This window comes from Rhinopithecus roxellana, chromosome 4, assembly GCF_007565055.1.
Source record: "Rhinopithecus roxellana isolate Shanxi Qingling chromosome 4, ASM756505v1, whole genome shotgun sequence".
In the NCBI taxonomy this organism is placed as follows: Eukaryota; Metazoa; Chordata; class Mammalia; order Primates; family Cercopithecidae; genus Rhinopithecus; species Rhinopithecus roxellana.
Window position 1 is genome coordinate 127,064,209 of NC_044552.1, and position 22,227 is coordinate 127,086,435.

At 38.2% G+C, this 22,227-nt stretch overlaps 1 protein-coding gene across 7 annotated transcripts in view; it reads right to left on the reverse strand.

Annotated features, from left to right (window-relative positions):
- LAMA2 (laminin subunit alpha 2) overlaps positions 1–22,227 on the reverse strand; it is a 676,086-nt gene that overhangs the window by 106,209 nt on the left and 547,650 nt on the right. For all 7 annotated transcript variants that reach the window (XM_030928801.1, XM_030928799.1, XM_030928802.1 and 4 more), the window contains 3 exons: positions 19,441–19,557; positions 18,281–18,444; positions 16,820–16,958 (listed from right to left, as the gene is read on the reverse strand). In XM_030928801.1, the coding sequence (XP_030784661.1) occupies positions 16,820–16,958; positions 18,281–18,444; positions 19,441–19,557 (420 nt within the window). The remainder of the gene's footprint in view (positions 1–16,819; positions 16,959–18,280; positions 18,445–19,440; positions 19,558–22,227) is intronic.

Sequence of the window (22,227 nt, forward strand, 5' to 3'; positions counted from 1 at the left end):
TATTCAAAATGGAAAGACTATGCCTTCCCTAATGGAACTGGAGTGCAGGGAAGGCGAAAGACAAACAAATATAATCGCTTATAAAAAAAGACTATCATTACCATAATGGAGCACAGAAATGCCTAGATGTTTGGCTGTCAGAGGAGGCTCTGTTGGAGGAGGGAGGTATGATGATGAGACCTGAAGGCAAGTTAGAGTTTATCAGGCTGACTAACCTGTACCCCGGTGATTTTCTAAACAAGCAAGTTTAAAAGTTATTGTTTACGTTGCTTTATATATTATGCCTTTTTCCTAAATGTTCCTCAAATTACTTTTTTATTAGAGATGAATTTTTTGAATTCATTGAAAGAGTTGGCTCTAAAAGAAGATGTGAAATATTTATTTTCCGTTTTTGTTTTTATTTTTTAAAGACAGTAGTAACTAAAAATTCATCAGCATGGCTTATGACTTATTCTGTTACTCTCTCTTTATGAAATAATTTATTTTAGAAGAGAAGTCTTACACATTTCCACAGGGGTTAATGTGCCAAGATAATATAAAACTTAGATGATTTTAAATTAAAAATATTTTCAATAAAGAAAACTGTTCAAAATGTGCAGAGATATATATAAGGGTTGGTGATTGGCTGCATTATGTTTATGTAAAGTGTGTAACAGAAGAAATTGAGAGTTTGGCATGTTAGACTATGAATCAAAATCAAGGATAATGTTCTTACTATAATAATGTAAATTCTCAGAATGAATAGTGGAATCTAGTTCAATATACATTTTAAAAATATATTTTTGAGAATATTTTTTAAAAATGTGTGTGATGTTAATTGCTATAGTAAGTTATGAAACAGTTACATAAACGTCACCCATTTGTACAAAAACTATTTGCATGGGTAAAGATATGAGTAGATATACAATGATATTATAAAAGTAACTATTCGTATGCACATTGTATAATTTCTCCTTCTTGCTTTTCTGAATTTCCTATTTTCTATAATAAACATAAGCTGCTTTTGTAATAATTTAAAAAATCATACACAATTTTAAAATAAGAAAATCACTATGCATCCATTTTTAAGGTGCTTTATACAGTACTGTATATTTTTAAGTACTAAAGGTTATTAAAATTAAATAATGAGTAAAAAATGAGTCAAGAACCACCCCAAAGAGATGGCCTTGGTCAAAAACCTGTTAAAAGGCTGTAGGTCCCTGGCATTGCATAGCATATCCTAAGAGTGGTAGATGGCTCAGAAGAGTCTCTGTCAAGATTGAAAGCAACTGAGCATGCAAAGGAGACTCAGGGATGAAATAGGAAATCCCCCAAAATGCTCATGATAATTTAAAATTTGCGAGTGTGGATTTTTAGCTTGATGAGAACACCGAGAAAGACAATCAACGGAGCACTCAAAACTATAAAGCTAAGTAAGAATGGTTTTCCCCAATTACAGCGTGATAGCCATAATTGCTCAGCACCTATGTGTACCACTAGACTGCTTCAATGAGACAGACACTGGACTAGCAGCTGGCTACTAGAGGTGGGGTGGGCAGATACCACAAAGAGTCTTAGTTTTGAGTAAAGGTAATGGAGAGATGTCTATTAAGTTAGATATCATTTTTAGAGGGCTTCGAGTTTTCCCTCCAGTTAATGTACAGAATCAAATACAACATAGCAATCTCACCTGTTGATTATTCTACTCATGGGTAGAAATTACAAAGAGCAGGTAGGATGGCACCAAGAGCATTGTTTTCTTGAAGTAAGTTAGATCAATCTTAGATTGCATTGTGGCATTGTTCAAAAGATTTTCTGTGTTTCTGACTGATGACACAAACCCCGAGACATCATTTTATGCCTTGAACTTTTAAATACATCTAAGTTTGGGTCAAAAAGTTTACTTCTCTGCTTTCAATAGACTTTAAAAAAAATTATTGACCCAAATGAGAGTATCATATACAAACAAACAAACAAAAATCACAAAAGCCAGTGTGGCTTTGCTAAGAGAGTAGATTTGAAGTGTTCTCAACACAGAAAAATGATCAGTATGTGAAGTAGTGCATATTTTTAAATAGCTCGATTTAGCCATTCCACAATGTATATTTATTTCAAAGCATTATTTTGTACATGATAAATATATACGACCTTTATCTGTCAATTAAAATAAATTCTGAAAATTAAGTTCTAAACTTTGGAAGCTATATTTATTATAAGAATTAAGGCAATTGAGGAATCAGAACAGATGGCACAATGTTTCTTGAAAAGGTATTATTAATACATTAGGTGACACAGCTAATTACATAGACAATATGTATTGAATTTGGAACCAGATCATCTAATTCCCAAATTCTGACCTGCTAGCATCTTCCCTCAATTTGATTAGAAGTTTCCATAATACAACTCGAACCTAATTCTGATAAAAAAAAAATCCTCTATGACATCACATTCACTGATATTTACACATGACCTCAAACTAAACAGGAAAAGAAAGAAATTTTATTTACTTTTACTTTGAATTTTTTTATTTTGTTCAACTTCCATATCTCTTAGGGCAATATAAATATCTTATTAATTCTGAAAATCTGGACTATCATAGCCATTCCCGATTTCTAGCATCAGAATTTGGAGATGGGAGGGACAACCTATATTTGGCGATCACCTATTGTCCACCAGGCATATCTAGATAAAAATCATGGAATATTGAGTGTAAAATAGTGAAAGACTGAAACACTCAAGACCTTTAGGGATATCCATATTTCTGCTCCCTGGGGAGAGGGGATCTATTGTCAGCTGAAATTTTAATTCTAAAAACTTTCTTTTCTGAGAAAAGGAAATAGGAACAAAACAGAACACCGCAGTCACCAAGCAGTGAAAACAGAGGCAGCTGGCCATGAAAACTCTTCTGAGAGCAAAAGGGTCTCAGTAATAGCAGTGTCAGCCTGTCTGGCTTTGTGCTCCACAGAGGTGGTGGGAGCCAGGAACAGGTGGGAGCTATGTCCCCTTCCGAGTTGAAGGTGGGAGAGCCCTGCCCTCCTGGGTGCAGCTGCAGCCATCTAGCCAGCTGTGGACCCAGGCATCCCTGTGCTCTCGGGCCACCTCTCTTCCACTACAGGCTCAGAAGTGCCTGCTCCTTCTGCCTGGCCTCTCCCTGTTCCCAGCCCCCATGCTGATTTCGGAGCTAAGTTGAGGCTTTTGCAACCCAGCCAGGTGTGCATATGCTCAGGGCAGCATTGACACTCTAGCACCCTGCTACCTTGGCCCCTTCTGGATTTTGGATGCCAAGGAGCACAGGAAGGAGGCCAAGAGGGAGCCGAGGGTGGCTCTGCACAGGCCTGAAGGTGACCCTCGGCATGAACAGCCTGGGTGCCAGTGGGCGCTGTGGATGGTAGGCTGGTGGTGGCAGGAGGTAGACAGGCTCCTGGGTGGAAAGGGGTGGGCCTTCGGTGAAGCCCCACCTTCAAGCCAGGGACTGCCTGAAGGAAGGGGGCTGGACTGTCAGTTTCACAAACTGGAGTGAGAACTTATGGTGCTTTCTTGGGCCAGCTCGTGGCCACCCATGGACCAATCAGCATACACTTCCTCCCCTCTGAAGCCCATAAAAAACCCTGGACTCAGCCAGACATGGGCAGACAACAGGATGATCTACCTGTGGATAGGAGCTACCCACTGTGTGTCTCCCCTCTGTTGAGGGTGCTGCACGGATGCTGGGATTACCTGCCTGTGGAAAGGAGCTACCCATTTCGGGCCTCCTAAGAGTTGCACTGTCACTCAGTAAAGCACCTCTTTACCTTGTTCACCCTCCAGTTGTCTGCAAACCTCATTCTTCCTGGATGTGGGACAAGAACTCGGGACCCCCCAAATGGTGTAAATGAAAAGAGCTGTAACACAACCAGGGCTGAAACACACCCCCTTCCCCAGCTCACCATGTTGACAGCAATGAGCAGGAGAGAAGAACTGCAGCCTTTTGGTGAGCTGAGACCTAAGGGCTCCCTGAGCCAGGGCTGTGAGACCCTCTTTCAGACTCTGTGGTTCCTGGCATCTCCAAGTTCCTGGGTGCCACTGCATTCCCTGGTGCCAGTGGTGGAAACCACTTGTAGTATGTCTGGTTCAGCCACAGCCTCACACGGAGCAAGGACCTGGAGCTGCCGAGTCCATTGCAGCTGGCACACTTAGCTGTGCACAGTGGCTGGACCCCATGCTCACTCACATACCCCTCGCCACTCTGCCCCGAATCACCCTTGGCAGGTGTGGGATCCAGCCCAGTAGCGGTAGTGTGAGCCAAGTGTAGCCTGCCAGGCTGAGTGGGCGGAATGAGCCCAGTGGACCTGAGCAAAACTCAGGCAAAGGTGCTACCGGCCACAGAGGTTTCTAGCTGGTGAAGCAACACCCCAAGGATCCTGTGACGTCAGAACTTCCCATATACAAGCCCCCACATGCTGGGGCTGTGCAGTCTGTGTAGTGCCCAAAGGGTCTGGCTCTGGGCGATGGAACTGGCCAGGAAATGGCTCACTATGCTGTGTGTTCTGACATATCTAGCCCAGTGGCTACATAACTCCCGCCAAGACTGCATGAGGTTCCCAAGCATATCTTTCCCATGGAGAAAGCAAAATATACAGTAGGAAAACAAACAGCTCCTCAGAAGTATAGATAAATTAATTTAAAATTTGAATTCTGAGAATACTACCAAGAGACTAAGTAAAATAGAGTGACTGTGTGGGGGAGATTGGTGGGGAATAAAACTATGATGGAGTAAAGAGAAGTTGATCAAAGAAAGTGTATAATTTCAGCAAAGAAACCTTCCCTTCGGGCAGGGTTGGCACTCTTTCCTAGCCACACCACCATGGGCCTTTTATTTTCTTTTTGTGTGAGACAAGGTCTTGCTCTGTCATGCAAGCTGTAGTGCAATGGCATGATCTTGGCTCACTGCAGCCTTGACCTCGCAGGCTCAGGGTCCTCCCACCTCAGCCTCCTGAGTAGCTCAGATTACAGGCATGTGCCACCATGCCTGGCTAATTTTTGTATTTTTAGTAGAGATAGGGTTTTGCCATGTTGTCCAGGCTGGTCTCAAACTCCTGGGCTCAAGCAATCTTCCCACCTCAGCCTCCCAAACTGCTGGGATTACCGGCATGAGTCACTGCACTCAGCCACCATGGTTTATTTAGATAGTTTCTGCTCCTCAGTCTTTTTCAGTTATTGTACCCACAACTTGCATTATAGGGTAAATGCCAGCAAGGAGGTAGAAAAAACTGGGAGAAGGCCAGGCCTTCAAAAGAACAGGTAAGGTAGAGAATGAGAGTCAGTTGTGAGAATAAAAAGGAATAATTCACTGCAAGTTATTTTATGGAACAGAATGCCCCTTCTCTCCTGCACAGAGCAACTGGCAATAAAGCATCAAATGCCCCACTGACAAAAAATCAAAGGGAGTCCTTTAAGGCATCAAATGGCTTCAGAGAAGGGACTTCTGTATTCTGCTATGGAACAATTATGGACATAGATAAAATGTAAAGACTATCACAATATCAAAGTTAAAGAGGTAGAAGCTGAGAGGAGGAGGAAAAAATGAAGCTAAAGGGAAGAATGAGGACATAAATAGCTTCATCTTAAAGAGCACAGAGTCTATCATTTACACAGGAAATAACGCTCTCAGTATATTAGGTTAAAAAATGAAGAATCTAAACATAGTAATGTACCTATATTGGAAAATTGATGGGTGGGAAAATGTGATGTGATATTCTCTGAGTGAACTACATCTCCCTCATCATAGCAGTAATTAAACAGACAATGCCCCACTTAATTAAATACATGATAGCACAATAATATTACTAAGAGAGGTAGTAAAAGAAGAACTATTTGAAAGATTTAGAATGGTTGATCCTGGAGCTGCGAGCTTAGTTGAGAGAAAAGTTAGGTCAGGGGATTGTTGCTTGCAATGATCACCCTCTGATCATTTAAAAGAAATGAAAACAGGCATGTATCATGAATTTAGAAAAAGAAAGAAATTCAGAACCTCTTGTTGATGTAAAGGATGAGGGTTGTTGTTTCATTTCCAGACTCATTTTAGACCTATTTTCTTTATTATTTTAGAACAGATTTTATTGCAGGACTGATGTTCTATCTCCTCTTAGGTTCACTTTAATTAAAATATTTATGATTTTAATTAAATGATTAGATATGATTAGATTAGATATGATATGAAATTAATATGATTTCATATGATTAGATATGATTAGAAATTAATACAGACACCTCTGTTCCCATCATCCATATCTGGCAAATGTTAATGTTTTACTGTATATTTACAGATCTTTAAAATATGTACATTTGAATTGAGTTTTATAATGTTTCATTTATAGCTTCTCTTTCTAGTTAAATAACTGGCCTATAGTTTTCTTTGTAGTACTGTCCTCTGTAGGGTTTGCCATCAAGATTGTATCAACCTCATAAAATAAGCTGAGGAAATTTTTCTTCTTTTTTTATTCTTTGGAACAAATTGCATAATGGGTCCTTGACATTTTTGAACACATTGTTATTTTGCTGTATTAACTACTGATTCAGTTTATTTAATGGTTATAGTTCTCAGGTGTACTATTTCTTTTTGAGTAAATTTTGCTCTAATCTTGTTGTTTACTTCACCTAAGTATTCAAATGTGTTTGAATAAAGTTGCTCATATACTCCAACGTATCAATTTTTATTTTTCAATCTATACTGCATCTACAGTTATGATCCCCTTTTCATTCTTGATCCTATTCATTTGTGTTGTCTCTCTTTGTTTGCTTAATTGTTCTTGTCTTCTGTTTATTTGCTAGTTTATTCTAGGAATCAGCTTTCTGTCAACCCTGTCTAATGCTTTTCCTTAGGTCATTAATTTCTGCTTTTATTTTTATTTCTTTCTGTGCAGTTTTTAAAACACCTTGAGCAGAAACCTTAGATAATTAGTATCAGTTCTTATCCTTTCCTGATATCTGCATTCCAAACTACATTTTCCTGTTGGTAGCACTTTATTTGCACACACAAATTTTGAGGTGAAGTTTTATTTCCATTCTGTTATTAAATACTTTGTAAATTTAAACTGTTTTTCCTCAAACCATGGATTACTTTGAAGTGTTTTTTATTTTAAAACTTTTTTGTCAATTGTTTTACACCAATTTCTAATTGTATTGCATTATGATAAGAGAATGTAGTCTAGATGCTATTGGATCATTAGGATTTGCTGATACTTGGTTTGTGATCTAGGTTGTGGTCCTTTGGTTTTTTCATGAGTTACTTCATATAATGGGGCATGTAGAATTAATTATCTATTTGATATAGAGTTCTATAAGGCCATTAAGTCATCTTGTTTAAGGTACTTTTAATATCTGTGTCTCTTTGCTTGACTTATCAATTTTTAAGAGAGATATGGTAAAATCACTCCCTATTATACATATGAAAACGTCCTTATTCTGATATATTTATCTTTAATTATCCATAGGCTTTGTTATTATGACCTTGCAGGCTAGTAATTTTTTAGTCTTCCTTCTTCCTTTTATTCTATCATGATACTTTCTTAATCACTAATAACTCTTTTAAAAAATTAAAGTATTCTTGATTGCTATTAATAGTAGCATACTAGCTTTCTTCTGGTTAGAGTTTCCATAGTGTATCTTATCTCTCGTTTTCAGTCTTTCTGTTCCCCTAAGATTTGCGGTATTTGTGTAAGTCATATATAGACGAATGCCTTTGTTTCAGACATTTTAATCCAATATGAAAATCACTGTTACCTGTCAATTTTAATGTTTGCATTTGTTATGAAGACAACTTGAAGCAGAGATAGTTAGTGCTCATCAAACATCCTATGTGCCTCCTACTTTTCCAGGCCTCCCTTACAGTTAGCTTGGGGTACATGGCTACTTCTGGTCAACGACTTAGACCAGACGTGGTCCAGGCCACATGAGCCAATATGGTAGGGGCTTGCATGTCTCTTCCTTTTTTTCTCTTCCCTGCCTTGGAGGCTACATGGTATGGTGTCACTATAAGATGTAAACGGTGGTATAACTCACATTGGGTTGTGATGTGAGACATAAACTTGAATTATGTCCATCATGTGAGATTTCAGGGGTTATTTCTTGAGGTAGCTGGTGATAATTACCCTGATGGTTGTATTTGGATTTAATCCCATTATGTTTTATATTTACGATTTGTTTCTGTTTTTCTATTTTTTTTTTTGCCTTTTACAGAACTGATTGAAAATTCTCCTCCCCTTCACACTTCTTTATTTTTCTCTCTCTGTCTGCTTGTTTGGAATGTTTAGCTGTTTGTGATTATTAATTTATATCCACTTGGCTAGGCTGTCGTACCCGGTTTTTGGTAAAACAGCAGTCTAGATGTTGCTGTGAATGTATTTTTTAGATGCGATTAACCTTTCAGTCAGTAGACTTTGAGTAAAGCAGGTCACCCTCCATGATGTTGGGGAGCCTCATCCAGCAGTTGGAGGCCTTAAGAGGAATTACTGAGGTCCCCTGAAGAAGAAGAAATTCTGCCTCCAAACTGCCTTTGGATTCAAGACGGTAATATTCACTATTCCCTGTAGCCAGACCCCACAGTCTCATGAGCCAATTGTTTAAAACATATATATATATATATGTGTGTGTGTGTGTGTGTGTGTGTGTGTGTGTGTGTGTATACACTTCCAATTTGTTCTGTTTCTCTGGAGAACTCAAATACTGTCAATTTTATTTTTCTATAATTTTCTTCAATGTTTAATACATATTCTTAGTAAAAACTAAAGTTAATTAGCTTTTTACTTTCCTCCCCAGAATTCAAGAATCTTAAAAACTTTTATTAAATAATGACTACCTGCCCCATTTTCCATGTCATTAGTCTCTTGTGTTTTAGTTCCACTTTGTTTTTAATTCCACATGTTTAATAATTATTATCATTATGCTTTTCACAATGCTTACTTAGATTTGTACACAGTTTCTATCTTTTTGTTCACTTTTGCCCCTTTAATATCCAAGTTCTTTATATTTTGTTCACATATAATAAAAGTGAATTTTATTATAGTTCAGTGAATGAAGTGTATTTATAGCAAATGAAGTGTATTTGTAGTATCTCAGTGCTTCTTATCAGTGTCTTTCCTCCTCACTGATCTGTCACTTAAGAGTAAAGTTTCAAAAGTCCTGTTTATTCCTTAGACACCTAACCCCATCACAAGAAAAAGCTCTTTTTGAGGTTTCTGTGGAGTTCTTACTCTCCTTGTATTAGGAATGAACATGGGAAATTTGCTATAAGAGAAGTTCATATATTTAAGAATATTCTCTTTCTGTATGGTATCTTTTTGTCTAGGCTTCTCCCCTTTTCTTCACTTTGTCTAAAGCTTACATCTTGCTTACACAGCACAGTTCTTTACTAACCTTCCCACTATCGTTTTTCTACGAAAAAAATGCATTATATCTAAACTCCCCTCACTTTCTTCCGTATTTTATATTATTTTTCCTAGAAATGCCTACAAAAGGCCTGGTCAACGTTTTTTAGAATGATGGTTCCCAAGAAATATGGATAATTGTAGTAAGTGAGAGAACTTGAATTTGGAGAATAAAGAGGAAGACCACATTGCGCGCTGGAGTTGAAGGCCAGTGTGATTGTAAACTGTATGTTTACACCTTGACTGGCTACGGGCACCTAGATTAAACATTATTTCTGGGTGTGTCTGTGAGGGTGTTTCTGGATGAGAGTAAAAGAGATTGCCCTCCTCAATATGGTGGTTGTGCATCACCCAATCTCTTGAGGGCCTGAATAGAACAAAAAGCAAAGAAAGGAGGAATTCCTTCCCTTTTCTTCTGCCTTATAGATTGAGCTGGGACATCTCATCTCATTTTCTCTCTAGTTCTTGAACTGTGGTTTATACCATCAACTCTCTTGGCTCTCTGGCCTTTGGACTCTAAGTGAACTATATCCTGGGTCTGCAGCTCACAGCTGGGACTTTGCAGCCTCCACAATCATGTAAGCCAATTCTTCATAATGAATCTCTTCTTTCCGTCTATCATCTAATCTATCTATTATCTATCTATCTATCTATCTATCTCTCTCTATCATCTAGCAACCTATTATCTACCTATCTATCCATTCATCTGTCTGTCACTTATCAATCCATGTATCTATTTACCCATCTCCTAATAGTTCTGTTTATTTGGAGAACCCTAATACAACCAGCATAAACTTTTCCCAATTTCTAATGAAGATATAACTAAACAAATTGAGAAAGGAAATTCAGGATTAGAAGATATTAAGGAACATTGTGAGTGTATGTGTGTGTAAGAGAGACAGAGACAGAGAGAAATTTTACAAAATGACAGTGATTGCGAGGTGAAGAAGAGGATCAGAAGAAAGTGGAGAACTCCACTTGCCATGGGAAGTAAAAATGTGGTTCTTTTTTTTTTTTTTTTTTTTTTGAATTCAGTATACCTAGAGAGGTTGAGGACTGCCTAAATTTTCCACATCAAAGTTAAACTAGGACATTCCATTGACTTGGAGAGAGGGAGGAAAGGAAGGAAAGAAGATAATGTTTCAAAACAAGTGGCGATTATGTGATAATTTTCCACCATCTTTAAGAATCTGAACTATGGAATTCATTCTACATTAATCTTATTTTATTTGTTTGTTTGTTGTTTGGATGCACCTGATTGAAAAGCATAGCATCTAAGACATTTCCAGTGGAAATGGGCACAGGAGGACCTCGTTTCCTAGTACCACTGAGAGTGGGCTTATTGCCTCTGGTGGTCATTCCAAGGAGCCAACATCATAGAAAATCTATTCATTCACTGTGAAGATTAATATTAAGAGTCAACTTGATTGGATTGAAGGATGCAAAGCATTGTTCCTGAGTGTGTTACAATGGCCCACTTATTGAGTGACCTGAAAGGCTGCCAATTTTGAGTGGGCTCTGCAACAGGTCCAGGCTGCTGTGCCAACTGCTCTGCCGCTTGGGCCATATGACCCAGCAGATCTAATGGTGTTTGAGGTGTCAGGGCAGAGTGGGATGCTGTTTGAAGCCTTTGGCAGGTTCCCATAGGTGAATCACAGTGGAGGTCTCTAGGATTTTGGAGCAAGGCCCTGCTATCCTCTGCAGATAACTACTCTCCATTTGAGAGACAGCTCTTGGCCTGTTACTGGGCTTTGGCAGAAACTGAACGTTTGACTGTAGATCATCAAGTCACCCTGCAACCTAAACTGCCTTTCACGAACTGGGTGCTTTCTGACTCATCTAGCCATAAAGTTGGGCATACACAGCAGCCCTCCATTGTCAAATGTAAGTGGTATATACATGATCAGGTTCAAGCAGGTCCTAAAGGCACAAGTAAGTTGCGTGAGGAAGTGACTCATATGCCTATGGCCTCCCCTCCGGCCACCCTGCCTTCTCTCCCCAAGCCTGCAATGATGGCCTCATGGGGAGTTCCCCATGATCAGTTGACAGAGGAAGAGAAGACTGGGGCCTGGTTCACAGATGATTCTGCAAGATATGCAGGTAGCACCCAAAAGTGGACAGCTGCAGCACTACAGCCCCTTTCTAGGACATCCCCGAAGGATAGTGGCAAAGGGAAGCATTTCCAGTGGGCAGAACTTTGAGTAGTGCATCTGGTTGTGCACTTTGCTTGCAAGGAGAAATGGCAAGATGTGTAATTATATACTATTTTGTGTGCTGTAGCCAACGGTTTGGCTGGATGGTCAGGGACTTGGAAGAGAAGAAGCATGATTAGAACATTGGTGGCAAAGAAATCTGGGGAAGAGGTATGTGGATGGACCTCTCTGAGTGGTCAAAAACTGTGAAGATATTTGTATCCTATGTGAGTGCTCACCAACGGGTGACCTCAGCTGAGGAGGATTTTAATAATCAAGTGGGTAGGATGACTCTTTCTGTGGACACCACTCAGCCTCTTTCCCCAGCCACCCTGTCATCGCTCAATGGGCTCATGAACAAAGTGGCTATGGTGGCAGGAATGGAGGTTATGCATAGGCTCAGCAACATGGACTGACCTGGCTGTAGCTAAAGCTGAGTGTTCAATTTGCCAGCAGCAGAGACCAACACTGAGCCCTCCATCTGGCATCACTCCTCAGGGTGATCAGCCAGCTACTTGGTGGCAGGTTGATTATATCAGACCTCTTCCATCATGGAAAGGCAGAGGTTTGTCCTCACTGGAACAGACACTTATTCTGGACATGGGTTTGCCCATCCTACACCCAATGTTTCTGCCAAGAATACCATCCATGAACTCACAGAATGCCTTATCCACTGTAATGGTATTCCACACAGCATTGCCTCTAACCAAGGCACTCACTTTACAGCTAAAGAAGTGCAGCATTGGGCTCACGCTCATGGAATTCACTGGTCTTACCATGTTTCCCATCTTCCTGAAGCAGCTGTATTGACAGAATGGTGGAATGGCTTTTTGAAGTCATAATTACAATGCCAACTAGGTGACAATACCTTGCTGGATTGGGGTAAAGTTCTGCAGAAGGCTGTGTATACCTTGAATCAGTGTCCAAAATACGGTACTGTTTCTTCCACAGCCAGGTTTCATGGGTCCTGGAATGAAGACGTGGAAGTGGAAGTGGCACCACTCACCATCACCCCAAGTGACCCACTAACAAAATTTTTGCTTCCTGTTCCCACAACATTATGTTCTGCTGGCCTAGACATCTTAGTTCCAGAGGGAAGAATGCTGTCACCAGGAGATACGACAATGATTCCATTAAACTAGAAGTTAAGATTGCCACTTGGCCAATTGGGACCTTCCTACCTCCATGTCAACAGGCTAAGAAGGGAGTTACAGTGTTGGTTGGCAATTGACCCAGAATATCAAGGTGGAATCAGTCTACTATTCCACAATGGAGGTAAGGAAGAGCATGCGTGGAATACAAGAGATCCCATAGGACATCTCTTAATATTACCATCCCCTGTGATTAAGGTCAACGGGAAACTATAACAACCCAATCTAGACAGGACTACAAATGGCACAGACCCTTCCAGAATAAAGGTTTGGGTCACCCAACCAGGTAAAAAAACCATGACCCGCTGAGTGCTTGCAGAAGGCAAAGGGAATACATAATGGGTAGTAGAAGAAGGTAGTCATCAATACCAGCTGTGACCACATGGCCAGTAGCAGAAATGAAGACTGTAATTGTCATGAATCTTTCCTCTTTATTCTGCTAAGAATATATTTGTGCATGTATGCACTTGTACTAGGAAAATATCTTCATTTGCTTTCTTTTTCCTTTATCACGTGACATAAAATTTATTGACTTCATATCAGCATTTAAGTGTTGTTAACTTTATGTAATAGCATTTAGGTTAAGGATTATTGTGCATCCGATTGTACAAGGGATAGCTGTATTCTGTTAGGTATAATTTTTATTTTCTTTATTTGGAGATTATGTATGATTTCAGGAGATGTGTATGGTTTCAAGTTGACAAGGGGTAGACTTGTGATGATTAATATTGAGTATCAGCTTGATTGGATTGAAGGATGTAAAGTATTGTTCCTGGGTGTCTCTGTGAGAGTGTTGCCAAAGGAGATTAAAATTTGAGTTACTGGACTGGAAAAGGCAGACCCACCCTCAATGTGGGTGGGCACCATCTAATCAGCTGCCAGTATGGTTAGAATAAAAGCAGGCAGGAGAAAGTGGAAAGAGCAGATCTTCTGACTCTTCCAGCCTTCATCTTTCGCCCGTGCTGGGTGCTTCCTGCCCTCAAACATCGCACTCCCAAGTTCTTCAGCTTTTGGACTCCTGGACTTACACCAGTGGTTTGCCAGGGGCTCTCAGGCCTTCAGCCACAGACTGAAGGCTGCACTGTCAGCTTCCCTACTTTTGAGGTTTTGGGACTCGGACTGGCTTCCCTGCTCCTTAGCTTGCAGACGGCCTATTGTGGGACTTCATCTTGTGATGGTGTGAGTCAATATTCCTTAATAAACTCCCCTCTATATACACATCTATCCTATTAATTCTGTCCTTCTAGAGAACCCTAATACATTCATCAATTTTGAAAATCTGATCTGGTAGATAATGTAGGCTTTGAGTTTATCTATGACCTGGAGATGTTTTAAAAACATCTAATTCTCTGTTATTTTAGAGTCTTATAGGATCAAAGCCACTAAGATTAGAAAAAATTACTGGATGTCCATATTCCATTTTGATTCCATTTTATGAGTGACGTATCTCCTTTCTCCTTTTCCTTGCACCCTCTAGAAAAGTACAAAATGAGATATTTTCTTGGAGATTATATGTAGGAAAACAAATGCTTTATAGTACTTTCCTCACCCAACATCAATAGAAAAATAGTATTTGTTATTTCATGATGTCTAAGTTCTTAAAATAATATTTCATTCTGATTTTTTTTTTTTTTTTTTTTTTTTTGAGATGGAGTCTCGCTCTGTCGCCCAGGCTGGAGTGCAATGGCCGGATCTCAGCTCACTGCAAGCTCTGCCTCCCGGGTTTACACCATTCTCCTGCCTCAGCCTCCCAAGTAGCTGAGACTACAGGCACCCGCCACCTCGCCCGGCTAGTTTTTTTGGTATTTTTTAGTAGAGACGGGGTTTCACCGTATTAGCCAGGATGGTCTCGATCTCCTGACCTCGTGATCCGCCCGTCTCGGCCTCCCAAAGTGCTGGGATTACAGGCTTGAGCCACCGCGCCCGGCCCATTTTGATATTTAAAGAAATTATTTATGCAAGACAAGTAGCTATTAGTCTTTACAAAATAATACTGCACTACAAACAAATCATATTAGCTGTCTCCTGCTTATAAAGGATCCACTTCCTTCTCACTCATATTTTCCTTTTAATGTGATTCTTGATTGTCTATGTGTGTTTATATATAGGAATACAAGTAAATTTTAAAAAAAATCAAAGTTGATTTTAAAGTATTGTCTTAATTATGCTTGGACGTTATTTCTATCATTTCTTTGTTTCTTTTCTTATGGTATTTTCAATGCTTTTTTTTTCTCAAATTATCTGACCTCCATTTTCTTCATAGTGGTCATTGGTTGCTTTTTTACTTGACCTTTTCCTTTTCTCCTGCAAATGTATAATTTGTTTCTTTGTTTTTCTTTTTAAGTTATTAAAAACATTCTTCCTTCTTTATAGGGCTAGACTCAAATGGGTAGAGGACTCTTCTATATTGTTATGCTTTGAACTCTTTTAAACTTAATAATACACTTAATCTCATTCTTCTCTGTTGATCTATAGCTTACATATCAGATCTTATATTTATGGGATGTTAGTCCTATTTAGATAATTACTCAACTTAATGTTTTTCAAATATATTTATTTTCCAGCAAAATAGAACTATATTATATTGATTTATTAAAACTAAAATTTTATTTATTCTGCTTATGAAAAAACATTCCAACAAAATTTCTGGGACAGATCATCTTTTTCTTTTCTGATAGTCGTTTCATGAATCAGTGATTCTCTGTAGCACTTATTTTGTAATTTTTCAGACATTTAATTATTTTTAAATGATTGTGGAAAGAGAGAAGGAATAATGATAACTGCGGACATGATGTAATGCACTACAACTCACCATCACTCTCTGAGGTTGGTTAGCCTACCATGCATAAGCATGGGTGGTAAGAAGTAAGTGCACACTTCATGTTGGTAAAAAATGATTTTTCCTAAAGGTATTAAATTAGGGTAAAATTAAACAACTACTTAACATAAAATGTTACAATAAATTTATAAGGATGAAGCAATTACTATAGCAAATTTTTATTGGTATAAAAGATTATGAATAGGCATAAAAGGTGTCAGTTATAATGAAAAAATTCACTCATTCATTCGTAAGTGCCTACTATTTGCCAGGCACCATTTTAGGTGCTGAAAATAATCATACAATAAAATAGGTGAAATGAAAATGGTGAACTTGGAAATTAGGGTCTTTAAAATAGAAAATTATCTATCAGAAGATGGATAAAAATTTAGTTTAGATCTGAAAAGTAGATTCATTTTGAAAGGATAACTGAACACAGAAACACTTCTGCAATGATCATGCCACTATTTTGAATAAGAAGTAAACAGAACATACATCATCAGTAGAGCTCATTCAAGAGAAACCAAAAACAGTACTAATTGCTCATAGAATGTGATGTTTCATTATGACCACAAAATGAACCTGCTAAGCCTGTGGTATCTCTAATATCCCTGAAATCCTAGAAAGCATTTTTGCCCGACACTGGAGCAAAGAAAATGTTGATCGGTTTCTTTAACACCATTGCTTATGTGTATTTAACTCACAGTCAATGTCCAATCAGGATTCCCCCCAGAAAAAGTCTCATGTGTTTGGTAGGTTCTATGTGAAGCAAAATAAATAAATGATGGTTCTAAACATTTTATTCAGGCAGATTCCTATGAGAATTTTTTAAACCTGAAATAGTACTACCAACTTATACTTCAATACAATGTATTGTACAACAATACAAACTTTCATATGTAACCAACTTGTGTGTGATTATATGCAATGTTTTTTTTTTTTTCTTTTTTACTAATGATACTTGAGACAATGGTGATAAAATTCCCTATCCAGAGTGTTCTCTTTGCCTCTTTTATTTTGTGAGTTGGTAGCACAAACTTTGCTTGGTGTCTGTAATAATTTTAAGACCCTAACAGTGGTAGTGGGTGACTGACGAAAGAGTTCGCTATAATTATAGCATACCGAGAATTTATTTTAGGTAAATTTTAAAAGAGGTCTTCAAAAATAACCCAAAACAAATATGCCAATTTACTGGGATTTTCTAGACTGACTTACATTTGAAAAATTCAAAAAGGTTGACTTCCATTCCCAGCACATGTGCTATTTGTTTCTTACCAGTTTCGTAGCTTCATGTGCAAGATCTTTGGCTTCTTTGGCAACTTTCTCAGCTTCATCAATATAGTCCTTAATATTGCTGTAAGCTTTGAAGGCTGCAGTGGCATTGAAGGAGATGTTTTTAGCCTCATCAAGGATTCTGGTGGGATGATTCAGAAAAAGAATGTCAGGGCACTCAATGGTACTCAAGTGAAGAATGTCCTAATTATTAAGAAATCTGGCTTCCAAATGATCATGGCCAATATATCTATGACAATTCCAAATCATAGTGAAGTATCTCCTTATTATATTGTCTTGTAGTTTTCTACAACCTAAACTTATATTTCTAAATAATTCAACTATGAAATACTACCAACATATCTTAAATACCCATAGCATCCTCCAAAAGTCTCTGCAACCATGTGCTGTAGCAGGTGTGTGATATGAGACAATTCTATATTTGTGAAGCATGCTGTGAGATTCAGAGCACTTCTACTACTGGAATTAATTTCACAAAATCTTTCTGGGGTGGGTGCTCTTCCCAGAGGAGACCAAATGAATTTCAGAAGGTTAAATGGCCTGTTTCAGGCCAAATGACCAATACGTCCCCAAGTAAGGACTTAGAACTTGGGTCTGATGATATCTAGCTTTGTGTTTCATCTACCACCCACCCTTCATTATAAAGTGGCAAAAGTTTGACATAAAATAAAATGGTAATGCATATATTGTCCAAGGTCTTCAAATACTAGTATATTTTCTTTGTAACAGTAAGTATTAAGTATGAGAAAAAAGCCTTGCATATAGGCTGTAGATTTATTTGGGCAAATTATTCTTGGGGCTAATAGCACCTCTATTAATTATGACAATCTCAAAATTGTGGGAGAAGCATATCAGTTATACACAGAAGGCTGTTTGTAAGCCAAATATACTTTCCTCTTTACTCTCCCTCCTATGACCTATGTAATAATCCCAGCTAGAATAAGCTGCTATTTTACAGTAGAAAATGTAATATCTCTCTGGAGCTTAAAAGAGAAAAAAAAGACTTAAATGTTATGTATGGGACCACATTTTCAAAAGTCACCCTTTTAACAATAAATTGTTTTGATTGCATTAGAAACATAAAACTGAAATTTGAAACAGAATGTGTTTTTATATGTTATTTAAAATGCTAATAAGGCAACCACTGTGCTTTCTAATAAAGAACAGAAACTAATTTTTTCTAAGTGTAGCCTAGGGCCATACTTGAATATTAAGCCTACTAAGCCATATTTGAATCTACTTGTAACTCAGTCTTTGATGCTGTTCTAGCAGAGCTTTGCCCAGAACCTCCTAATTAAGCCTGTCCACAGAAAAGCCATATAGCTAGTGTGTTCATAGTTAACAGAAATCAGGATTTGAAAATGATTCTGTACCATTTATGCTAGTCAAAACCTTTGGACAAGTATCAAAATACACAAACATTTCCAACAACAAATGACATACCCATCAAGGACAGCAGATGAGTCATTCAACTGAGCTGCGTGGCTCTCAGCCTGGGACACCTTCTCGGCAAGCTTCCTGTCCTTTATTTCTTGGGAGAGGTCATCTATTTTGTTGTTAAGCTCCTCAGACATAGGTGGCAATTTAGTTTGGATGTCTTCAACATACTGATTTGTAGAGAAGAGGGCATTTTAAGCAAGTGAATTCAAGCCTCCTCTCTTTTACTAATTTCTCTATGAGACATAACTACACGTTTGTTTGTTTGTTTGTTTGTTTGTTTGTTTGTTTATTTATTGAGACAGAGTCTTGCTCTGTCACCCAGGCTGGAGTGCAGTAGTGTGATTTCAGCTCACTGCAACCTCTGCCTCCCAGGTTCAAGCAATTCTGCTGCCTCAGCCTCCTGAGTAGCTGGGATTACAGGCGCCCACCACCAGGCCCAGCTAATTTTTTGAATGTTTAGTAGAGACGGGGTTTCACCGTATTGCCCAGGCTGATTTTGAACTCCCGAGCTCAGGCAATCTACCCGCCTCAGCCTCCCGAAGTGCTGGAATTACAGGCGTGAGCCACCGCGCCTGGCCCAAATGTTCAGTTTTTAAATGAAACTTCAAAGTTACTAACATAGCAAAAAGAATAGAGAATTAAAGTCATTATTTAATGAAATAGACTAGGAAATTTAAGAAACCAACTTACACCAAGAAAAGCCTATCTATTTAAACAATGCCACTTCATAGGTATACATATCATTAGGATCTCTTAGGCCATTTGCATTTCTATGACCACATATCACTCTATGTAATGCGTTATACATTACATGTTAAAAGCCTGTTTGTAAATTTACATTTCTCTTTAAACTAATGTTATATAAATATTGAAGCAGATTGTAAGTGCTGCTCTAGGAACAAGAAATGTCCTTCATCGCTGGGGACAAAAACAGATTTGTGTGAATGTGTGAGTACCCTCACACAAACACTCATGTCCACTGGGAGAACAAAGTGATATTCCAGTTGTCACCAATAGATAGGCATGGTCACAGCAGAATAACGCAAAAATAATTTTATCTCTACAGGAAAACAAATACTAGTATTTGCTTATATTACTGAGCTTTCTCATAGGCTCCCATTTACTCATTACCATCTCTCTTTTGAGTTCTACCAAATACTCACATCTATGATGGAGTTGATTTCATCTGCAAGACGGTTGGCTTCATCGAGTATGTCATTGCCCTCTTTTAAAGTGTTCTCAATTTGTCGTTTCCCACTTTCAACAGCCTCCTTCTTTTTCTGTAGACCATTACGAACAAGACATCAAAACTGCGTTTCATAAAATCCTACCTACCCTGTATTCCTGACTTTCCTGAGCTGTTTGAATAAAAGCTTGGCAAAAAAGTTACATCATGTTGACAATGTGGCTAGATGAGAATAATATAAACTACTTAGCCAGCCTTCAACAGTTCTTCTATGTAGAGGCTTGTACAGGTTATTTCTCCTTCTCATTGTGAGAAAGTCATCCAAGCAAAGAAAAGTTATGCGATGCTAGTTGAGGAATTAAAACTACTTTAAAAGAAAGATGGAGTATCCATTTCTAACTAAAATGTAAGTGCTGAATAGTTACATTGGTACTACATATTGAATTCTAGAATCTATATACAAATGAATACTTTGTGAGCATAAACATAAGCAGATGTATTCAATGGGAGTTCTGTGAAATTTGAAGTGAGATTTTTAAGGAAACTTAGGGAAAGTACTTTTTAAGAAATAGAGAAACTATCACATGGAAGAATCAACCTAATGGACTGTTTCATGGGAGAATAGATTATAATTTTTCTTTGGAACATATAGCTTGTCTCGAAATTACATGAAACTCAATCCTGCCCTAGAAGAGTAAAATTAATGAGAGACAAATATTGCTATTTCTCCATTTGGGGCATTTTTTTTACTTATTTTATTCTTTGTACTTTTGATTCATTCCTATTCCTGAAATCACCATTCTACCTATAGATTTAACTGCATCAATTATAATTTTAAGCTTTGACCACTTATAGGCTTTTTCTATAAACAATAATGCTAATTCATTTAGATCTCAATATGTGCCAGACAGTTTATAAGCATTTTGTTATTCCAACTCTTTGGATCCTATGTTGATCACTTTTTACATATGTGGAAAATTGAATAAGTAAACGGCAGTGGTCTGAATGTTTGTGTCCCCTGATAATTAATATGTTGAAATCCTAATCCTCAAGGTGATAGGATTAGGAAGTGGTGCCCTTGGAGGTGACCAGGTCATGAAACAGAGACTTCATAAATAGGATTACTATCCTTATAAATGAGACCTGAAGGAGCTTGTTCATCCTTTCACCATGTGAGGACACAGTGAAAATGGTGTCTATGTGAGGACACAGTGAAAATGGTGTCTGTGAACCAGAAAGTGATCCCTCATCAGACATCAAATCTGCCAACACTTTCATCTTGGATTTCCCAGCCTCCAGAACCATAGGAAATAAATTTTGATTGCATATAAGTCACTCAGTGTTTGGTCTCTTGCTATAGCAACTTAAATGAACTAAGACATTAAATGATTTCCTTAAGGTAAAATAGTACAGTGTGGTTAAGATTTAAACCCCTGTCTACTTAATGATAGATCCTGGGTCCTGGACTATGAAAATACTATCTCTTCTATTATAGAAATCACACTTTTAAAATTTGCACTGGGCTGGTGCTAATTTCATACCCTTCTTTCCTCACCTTCACCAACCAATTCAGTATGTTGCCAGGTACATACATCTAGTTCCTGCCTCTAAGCCTTCGCACTTGCAGATCTTCCCACTATGTGCTCTTCCTGCTCTTTGACTTGTTTCCTCCCTCCATTTTGGTAACAGCCACTCCTCTGATTACCTGTCTAAAATAGCACCCATCCTTGTCTCAGTCAATCTTTATATACTAGGGCACAGTGATTAAAAGCTACATCCAAGCGACAGCCCTCCTGGTTTGGGATCCCAGCTCTGCTCACTCCTAACCTATGAAACCTTAAGGAAGTAATTTAGCTTCATATAAAATGTTTAGTCCCTCCCTACTCAATGTGCAGCCCATTCACCAGCAGCATCAGCGTCACCTGGAAGCTCATTAGAAATGCATAATCTTGATCTGTTCTTAGGAACTACTGACTTAGAATCTGAATTTTAACAAGAGCCCCATGAGATTGATAGACATTGTAAAATTAGAGAAGAATTAGCTTGAAACACTGCCTGGCACACAGTAACACTATGATTTTAATTATTATAATTACCTTATTTTGTTCTTAGAGCTCATTTATCTGAATTATATTCTATAGAGTGGTCAAAAACTATAGAAACATAGATAATATTATTTTCTTTTTTATATAGATTGATTCATCTTGATTACTTTTGCCAGGAGTTGCTAAAAACAAAGATTATGAAATAAAGATCAGAAATACCAATGCATCACAGATACATGTACAGGGACTAGCAGAAAGACATAGCCTGTTGAACTATACATTGTTAATGAAGGACAACACATTGAATGTATTATGCAATATCATGCAACATACCATGTATTACATATCAATAAACAATTTATGTATATCAGTCTATGCATCCAGACGTTATGGTCATATCTTATACTTGTTTATTGGTTTAGTGACTGTCTCCTGTACTGTAATACAAATTCCATAAAGACAGTCTTATGTACCACTATCTCTAGTACCTAGATGAGTTTCCTCAATAAATGTTTTTTAGTAAATAAATGAAAATGGGTCAGGCATGGTGGCTTATGCCTGTTATCTCAGCACTTTGGAAGGTCGAGGCAGGTGGATCACCTGAGGTCAGGAGTCCGAGACCAACCTGGCCAACATGGTGAAACCTTGTCTCCACTAAAAATACCAAATTAGCTGGGTGTGGTGGTGCATGCCTGTAGTCCCAGCTACTCGGGAGGCTG